The following is a 7,550-nucleotide window of genomic DNA, read 5'->3' on the forward strand; positions in this document are numbered from 1 at the left end:
TTTAGGATGCCATTACTTGAAGGATTAAAAAATTCTAGTAATCATGTTTGAACCTTCCATTTGTTGTCTTCGTTCTGATGTGTTATAATAGTTCAGGAAATTGAAATTTATTGGTTTTTCAGGTCTCTCAGTTGGAAGAGAAGTTACAAGAGAAACGATGTCTTGTAGTGGATTTACAAAAGCAATCTAGGGTGCGATAGCCCTGTTATTAAGCATTACATTTCTTCAATTATCTGCTTGCTCATACTTGAACAAAAAAATCTGTCTTGACCAAGAAGATGTTAACTGCTGCAGAAACTGGAGGATGCATTAATTAATGCAAAGAAACATTCTTCATATCGTCAGATGCAATTGACCAAGGTAATCACCAGTAAAACTAGTTACGCGTAAGCTACTTTGAATTATCATTCTGATGTCTACTTCATGAATGCTGACACTGGGTTTGCGAAAATCTTCAGCTGCACAAATGCTTTATGCAAGTGAAAGAGTACACAGAGCGACTAAAAACCTGTGAAAAAGAACTTCAGGTTGGTGTAATTGTTCAAATTATATCCTGTTTTGCGTTGTTTGTTTACCTTGAAGACTAGAATTGTAGTGAACATATATTGTTAAATTTATTTCTGGCGGTGTAATGATTTTAATCCATCTGGAAATCTAGTTGCTCACTTCCCATTGAACTTCTCCTCTTTCCCGCGCAACGTCTCAAACGGATGTGAATATGACAGTGTACTTATGCTGGTCAGTGGTGGCTTACATTTACATGCTTTTTTTTTGGGCATGCAGACTATGGTTGATACGGCAATGTTAGAGAGTGATGGTGATGGCGAAGCTGTTGGCTTAAAGGATGCACAAATCATGAGTGGATATGTATGATCTCTGGTTGATGCGGCATTGAGTTGTCGCTGTGCTGAGTAGATTGTATTTAACTATCATGCTTAAGGTCGTAGCAGTGATAAGTAAAAAGCATAAAATGCATCATCCTTTAGTTATAAATCTGACGAAATTTTTGTTCACAATTTTATGTCAAGTTCAATGGACAAAAACTTGTACTTGTTGCTGTGATCTGCGATGTATAAATTTTGAACAAGCTGTATTTTTATTCTGGGGCACTCGTAATCTTGAGCCTTGACTGTTTGTTGATGCCATCCAAAGATAGATGGGGCCAAACCTTTCCACGCATCCAATCCCAAATACCAAAGCTACCCCAACTTTTGGCCCGTGGTTTATCTATCTTTGATGAAACCTTGAAGTTGTATTGATGGGCATAAGAATTGGACATTGTCCCCCTTGATTCAAGGTCCCCCCCCCCCCCCTTTTGGGGACACTGTAGTATACTATCTGGTTATCAACGCCCTTAAAATGGAGGTAAGTTCCACTTTAACTTTACCAGTGAGGGATTATTTCTTAAACAAGAACTAGGGAAAATTTGTGCGTATCACAGGGTTTATATATTTCATAAGATAACAAAATACAATTTTTTCAACGTTGGGAAACTTAAAAATTATTATATAGTATTGTAAACATTAGATGTACTTTTTCGTTTTAAATCTCAACTGCATCCTGCGGGTAGCAAAAGGCGTAGCCGGAACCTTGAAAGTAACGGATTGGGAGCACCCCAAAACTTAAAAAGAATGACCCCAAAAAATTAAGGATTGCGAAAAACAGGTGAGTAAATAGAGAGTGACTTAGGGTGTGTCTCTTTTGTGTCGCAACCCAATAAGAGTGGCAGGAGGCTATGCCCAACCATTGGTATCCTTCTCTGCTTCTGCTACATCACTAAAGTTGTACTAATTTTGTACCCAAAAAAAAAAAGTTATACTAATCTACTATACAAATTTGCATTCTTAAAAGGCAACTAGGCAGATCTCATTTCTACAAGTTCAATGTCCCGCACTAAAGAAAATTATCGTCCGTGAAGTTTTTTTTTTGGGGTAAAAGTTTAAATTAATTTAAAAACTAGTTAAAGGTTTAATTTAATCTTAAATATAAGACACAAATCTACTTTATTTCTAATATTTATTTATTTTTTTCTCAAGTAATCTCCATGGTAATTGTACATGTTAAGTTGTTTTCATGAAAAAGATGATTAAATGCATATTAGTGGTATGGATATTTTAGAAGAGACAATATTCATTTATAATCTGACTTGAATAAACTCAACTTAATTGAGACTAACGTGACTTGATATATATTAAAAAAAATAATTCTACCCTCGATCCTTAATATAAAAGCTCATTCTACTTTTATTTTGGTCATAAATATAAGACCGTAATCTATTTTGTTTTTCATATTTATTTATTTTATAAGATAATCCTTATAATAATGATAGATTTAGCCGATATACTTAATTAATAAGAATATTTTAGAAAATACAACACATATTTATTACAAATAACTAACTTAACTAATTTTCTTAATCTTAATCTGCTCAAATTAGTTAACTAGCTCTTATGTTAGGAACCGGATGTAGTATATAGTAAGACGAGAGAATTGCATAATTGGTTAAATTGATTAATTAATAAGCATTGAGCCTTACCATGTCAAGATCTAACCGGACCAGAACCTTGTTAAGGTTAGTACTAACGTAGGCATGGGATCAGGTTCAGGCTAATAGTATAATGTTTGTGCCTATGGATTATGGAGTAATGTTATAGGGGGGCCGGAGATCATGTACTGGTTTTATCCAACTATAATTAATTTTATTATCTTGGGGGTTCTGGGGAGTTTATTAATGACTAATTGCTTGATTTATTCGGATAATGACCCTGCTGAGGTTTCATATGAAAGCGGCCTACCTAACTTAAAACTCATGTTAAGCAAAGAATAAAAGTGTAAATCAACTTTTTCCCATATATAAAGTTTGGAAATTGATTCTCTGCCTATGGCAAATCCCCAGTTTAAATATAGAGGTTTTCATTATTTTATTCTCAAATAAAAGCAACACATGAATTTTTTTTAAAAAGAATTTACCCTTTTTGCAATAAAATGATGTTGAGCAAAATTTAATAAACTGCTTTCTACATACACAGAAGAAGTTTTATTCGCTCGGTTTTATACATGATCATTGGTCATCATCTTGAAGGAAAATAGAAAAGAAAACCAGAAAAAGACAGAGAGGGACATAGATGGAATCCAATAATAATTTTTCCTAGTAAATAACACATGAATGCATACAAAACAAAATGAAACAAAACAAACGTTCACTTTTATGCCTTTTTTACCCTCTTCACATCCATACATGTACACATATGTAGGTACCTAGTAATAATAAAGTAACGCCGTAAGGATATTTGCTTCCTTTTCTTCGCATGTTGAATGAATAATAATAATGCTGATAACAATACTTGACCATTCATCGTCGCCATGCATCTTCAGAGAAAAAAAAACCCTAATTCTGAATATCCCGTAAACCCTAGAATTTCAGAGTTGTCTCGGTCCGACTACCCTCTTCTCCTTCTTCCCTCAGTGCCGCCAGCCCTTTCCTCTCCCCTTCGTTCTCCCCGCTATCTTCCTTCCAGCTGCTGCTCTCTGACTTCCCGCCCTCTATACTCTCGGACCTCTCTCCCCCTCCTCGCATCTCCGATTCCGGCGAGCCCTGGTGCGAATTCGTTTTGTACATCTGCATATGGTGATGGAGCAGCGTGTGGTAGTGCGGCGGAGTTGGCTGCTGCGCCGCCGCGGCAGCGTAGAATTCTTGGTGCACTGGCGTTGTGGTGCAGTAGTGCGGCGGTGGAGGAGGGTGGGAGGTAGGGTGTGGGCTGTAGATGGCAGGTGCGCCAGTGTGAGCGGCGGCAGAAGCGTATTCCGGCGGGACCCAGATTCCTCCTAGGACTACAAGCTGAGGTGCGGGTGACCCGGCTGCTTGTGGGCTTGGACTGGGACGTCGTGTATGAAGCCTGTATTTCTGTGCAACGACAGAAGAAAAGAGAAGGATGAGTATAACGGGAAAAGAAAACTCACAAACCAAAAAAGGTGTGTTTTGGAAATGCAGAATATACATTCTGCAGCCTGCAGAGTGGTACGTTGTCAGTGAGGCTGGCAAGGCAATTATAATAGTACAAGAGGGCAGTGGGCTCCCTCTTTCATGCCTGTCCCGCGTGTCCACGCCTGAGAAAGAAAGTGAGTCTGAGAGATAGAGAGATACCTGGAGATGGCTTTTAACTTCATCATTGGTCAAACCGTCAACCTTCATCAGCTCCCTTATCTGCTTTGGGGTGGCCACTGAAAACAGAAAAGAAAAGGAAAAATCAAAGTTGTTACTTGCATATGATAGCAGTAATGATTATCAAAATAACTAGACTACTTGATTGTCTCAATGATTATAAGATGGGTTATGTAATATGCAGACACACGCACACACGTATGTATGTATATGAAAATTTTAATTAAACTTTTTATACCTTGAGATCCACCTAGCATCTGAAGAGCATTTACAAATCGGCGGTGCAGGTCAGGTGACCAGCATCTTCTTGCCTTCCTATGAGTTTGATTAGTGGTGTTGGTGGTGCTGGTTGTTTGTGGATCAGACGCAACTGGAGTTCCTTTTCCTTGATCGGTGATCACTCCAGTACCGTTGCCTCCTGTGGCTTTACCAGAATTTTCCCTCTTGGGACATGACACTGCATTTTCTGTTTCTGTGCATTTCTTGTCCTCCATTTCTTTCTCAACAGAGGCGAGGGCCAACTCGGGGATCACCCGTAATGTGGAGCCACTTTGGCATGAGTTTCGTTCTTTTGAGAATGGCAGGAAGGCTCCACCATTCCTCTGTTTGTTGTCAAGAGCGAGCTTGGGGCTTACACTGAAGCCAATATCAGCTTCTTTAGGGGATGTAATTGTGGACTGGGGCTTGGTTCCTTCATTTGCTTGGCTCCATAATTGAGCAGATGTCATCCAATTTGCCTTGTCTGATATGCTGGATGCCTTCTCAGAGCTTTCTGAGTTTGACTGCTTGATGGGTATGAATTCTTCCAGCACTGGTCTCGTGCCTTGATCTGCTCTGTAGGCTTGAAGTTGCTGCCTTGAGGCCTCCATAGCTGTCCAAAATTAAATTATAATCATGGTAACTGAATCAATCCCATATGCAAAAGAAGAATGGAAACACAATAAAGAAAAAGGAAATAATTTGCATGATATGTTGCTATCCAGAACAAGTAATTGCCTGACTACTTTTGCATTCAAAAATAAAGCCTGAGAAATGATTTTCCACACAGATAAAGCTATCGCCTACTTCTATCCGACGAAGGAGAAGGAAAAGGAAAAGAAGAGGAAGAATAGATAGAACAAGATAAAGAAAAAGGTTGATTTTAATCGCCACTGGGAAGATCAAAAGAATGAATATACCACCAGTTTGATAGTATAATCATCATGGTATTGAATCTGCGGTAAGGTTTCTGATTCTGTGTTTAGTTTATTGGAGGCTTCTGAATTTGTTAATTTTCATGTGCATGACAAGCCCAATATGAATGATCATTCAAGGTGTACCGTTGGTAAGAAGCTGCATGCAGAGAGGAAGCTCGCGCTTGAAGGCATCAATCTTGAGACGTTCTTCCTCAAGCCGAGAAAGGAACTCCTCAAGCTTGTAGGTATGATCTGCCTGATCTCCAAATGATTTCAGAAGCAAAGAATAGCTGTGGGGTTTGCAATCCAGGCTTAGTTCAGACGGCGAAGCCATTTTTTTCCCACGTACAAAAGGTAAATATCTCCTAACAATCACTGTATATATGAGACGATGTTCATGCCAAAATAGGCGCAGGGTGGTATGTAGGAAAAAACACGAGCAAAAGAGGGTATTTGGCCTCTTTCTTTCTTTGTTTGAGTCTGGTGGGGACGATATAGAGAGAGAGAGAAGGGAGGGTGGAGATTGTTTGTGAACACAAGGAGGATCGAGGGAGGATCGTCTTCTTTTTAGGGTGAGTTCAAGAGGGAATAAAGCAGTGTTAGAGAGAGAGAGACAAAAGAAAAAGCAGAAGATAAAGCAGAGGGATGTAACTTCCTACAAAGAACCAAGGCAAAAGGGGGCAAAAGATTAAAAAAATGAGAGAGGTGGTGTGAGAGAAGGAATCAGTGAGCCTGACATTAGAGGGTCATGTGCTTAGAGCCTGGTTTAAGAACCTTTGAGTAGTCTTTGTACGAATTCAAAATCTCACCCATTTAAAAAGATGATTCTTCTTCTTACTGTTACCCTCCTTTTTTTCCTGTTAATCTTTCTCTCTTTTATGCCCATTGCTCTCCTTTTTTCCTTTCTAATTATAAAGATTTATGTGCAAATGAAACTCGGATTCTCCTCCTGCCAATTTCAAATCAAATTAAAACTTCATTAACAGTGAATCATTCTTGTGACTTTATTTTTCCTTTTCCTTTTCCTTTCCCCTCTGTTCATTATTCTTCCTATTTGAGACTGAATTTATTCAGTGAATGGATATCCAAAATTTTGGTCTAAAGGTCTCTTTACATACAATATTAGCTGTCTTAAAGGATATCATCTATATTGAATACGGCTGTATCTGGGAGCTGGATGCATGTTTAAGGTGTCAGGTCTTTGTGAAAATCTTAGATTCTTTGCATGGAACTGTATAACATAAATTGATCAAAACTCGCACAAATTTCTAGCTGGCCGCAACACCCGAAAAGAGAAAGCGACCAAGAAAATATGTGGGAAAAATCAACAGTTATGGAAGATGCTGGCCAGATGTATGGCAAAGCAGTACTTGTGGGTGTCCTTATTGATGTAAGAGCAGAAACTAATGATTCTAGCATGATTAATTAATGGCAAAGACTTTGTGGGGAGCATATACCACGCAACATGATTTTGCCATTAAGTTGAATAAAGATAAAGAGGGGGGAAAAAAGAAGAAGGCAAGAGAAAGCACATATTCAAATAGGTTTTAGTATCAATCCACCTTGCAACTTTACTATTCCTTTTTTTTTTTTTGAGTCCAGAAAGTTGCATAATTGTCCTGCATGAGGTTTAGTGCATTGATCAGAGAGAGAAGAACGATGGGGGAGGGGGGGGAGGAATATCTAATCTCAGGAAAAAAAAATGAGACATTCATCATAAAGAATAAAATATTTTTGCCCCTAAGGAAGGAATATCTTAGTTCCAATTCTCCGATTCTAAATTAAGGGAGCACAGGCCACGAAGCTTAAAGGAAGAGTAAAATAAGATTTTCAAAAAGGAAATTACCCTCCAAGAGAGTGATAAAGGAGGCTAACCCAGGAGAATCTTCTTCTGCTACTAACTTTAGTGAAGTGGGCAGGAAGGTAACAAGATTCTCTTTTCGTTACAGATATATATATATATATATATATATATATATCTATGGGTCATGAGATCCATCCCTATTCGGGTCGGATCATTTGCTTTCTTTTTTTTTTAAAGAAAAAAATTTTTGGTGGGGACAGTCCATATGTATTTGCTTGTTTCTTGTGTCGGGGTCACGCCTGCTTGATTCCCCTGAGGATTATCACTGAGCCAAACATGACATGTGTCTTCCTTTAAATACCATAGTGTAATTACTGATAATTGTCTTGCTTTAACTGCATATAAAGAC

General features: G+C 38.3%; 1 protein-coding gene and 1 long non-coding RNA gene across 2 annotated transcripts; one reads left to right on the forward strand and one right to left on the reverse strand.

The window, feature by feature from the left end:
• Nucleotides 1-84: 84 nt before the first annotated feature.
• On the forward strand, nt 85-1,109 carry LOC114755923 (uncharacterized). The gene is made up of 4 exons (XR_003741376.1): nt 85-191; nt 295-360; nt 459-527; nt 784-1,109. It is a non-coding gene; the product is annotated as an uncharacterized LOC114755923 (long non-coding RNA).
• Nucleotides 1,110-3,124: 2,015 nt separating this feature from the next.
• LOC114755898 (myb family transcription factor EFM) lies at nt 3,125-5,713 on the reverse strand. Its single transcript, XM_028944798.1, has 4 exons — nt 5,482-5,713; nt 4,401-5,033; nt 4,145-4,221; nt 3,125-3,904 (listed from the first exon to the last, which is right to left on the reverse strand). The coding sequence occupies exons 1-4, from the start codon at nt 5,669-5,671 to the stop codon at nt 3,413-3,415; spliced, it is 1,392 nt and encodes a 463-aa protein (XP_028800631.1). The 5' UTR covers nt 5,672-5,713; the 3' UTR covers nt 3,125-3,412.
• Between the last annotated feature and the right edge of the window lie 1,837 nt (nt 5,714-7,550).

This window comes from Neltuma alba, unplaced genomic scaffold (genome assembly GCF_004799145.2).
Source record: "Neltuma alba isolate B1F8T4 unplaced genomic scaffold, ASM479914v2 tig00001358_pilon, whole genome shotgun sequence".
NCBI classification, from domain to species: domain Eukaryota; kingdom Viridiplantae; phylum Streptophyta; class Magnoliopsida; order Fabales; family Fabaceae; genus Neltuma; species Neltuma alba.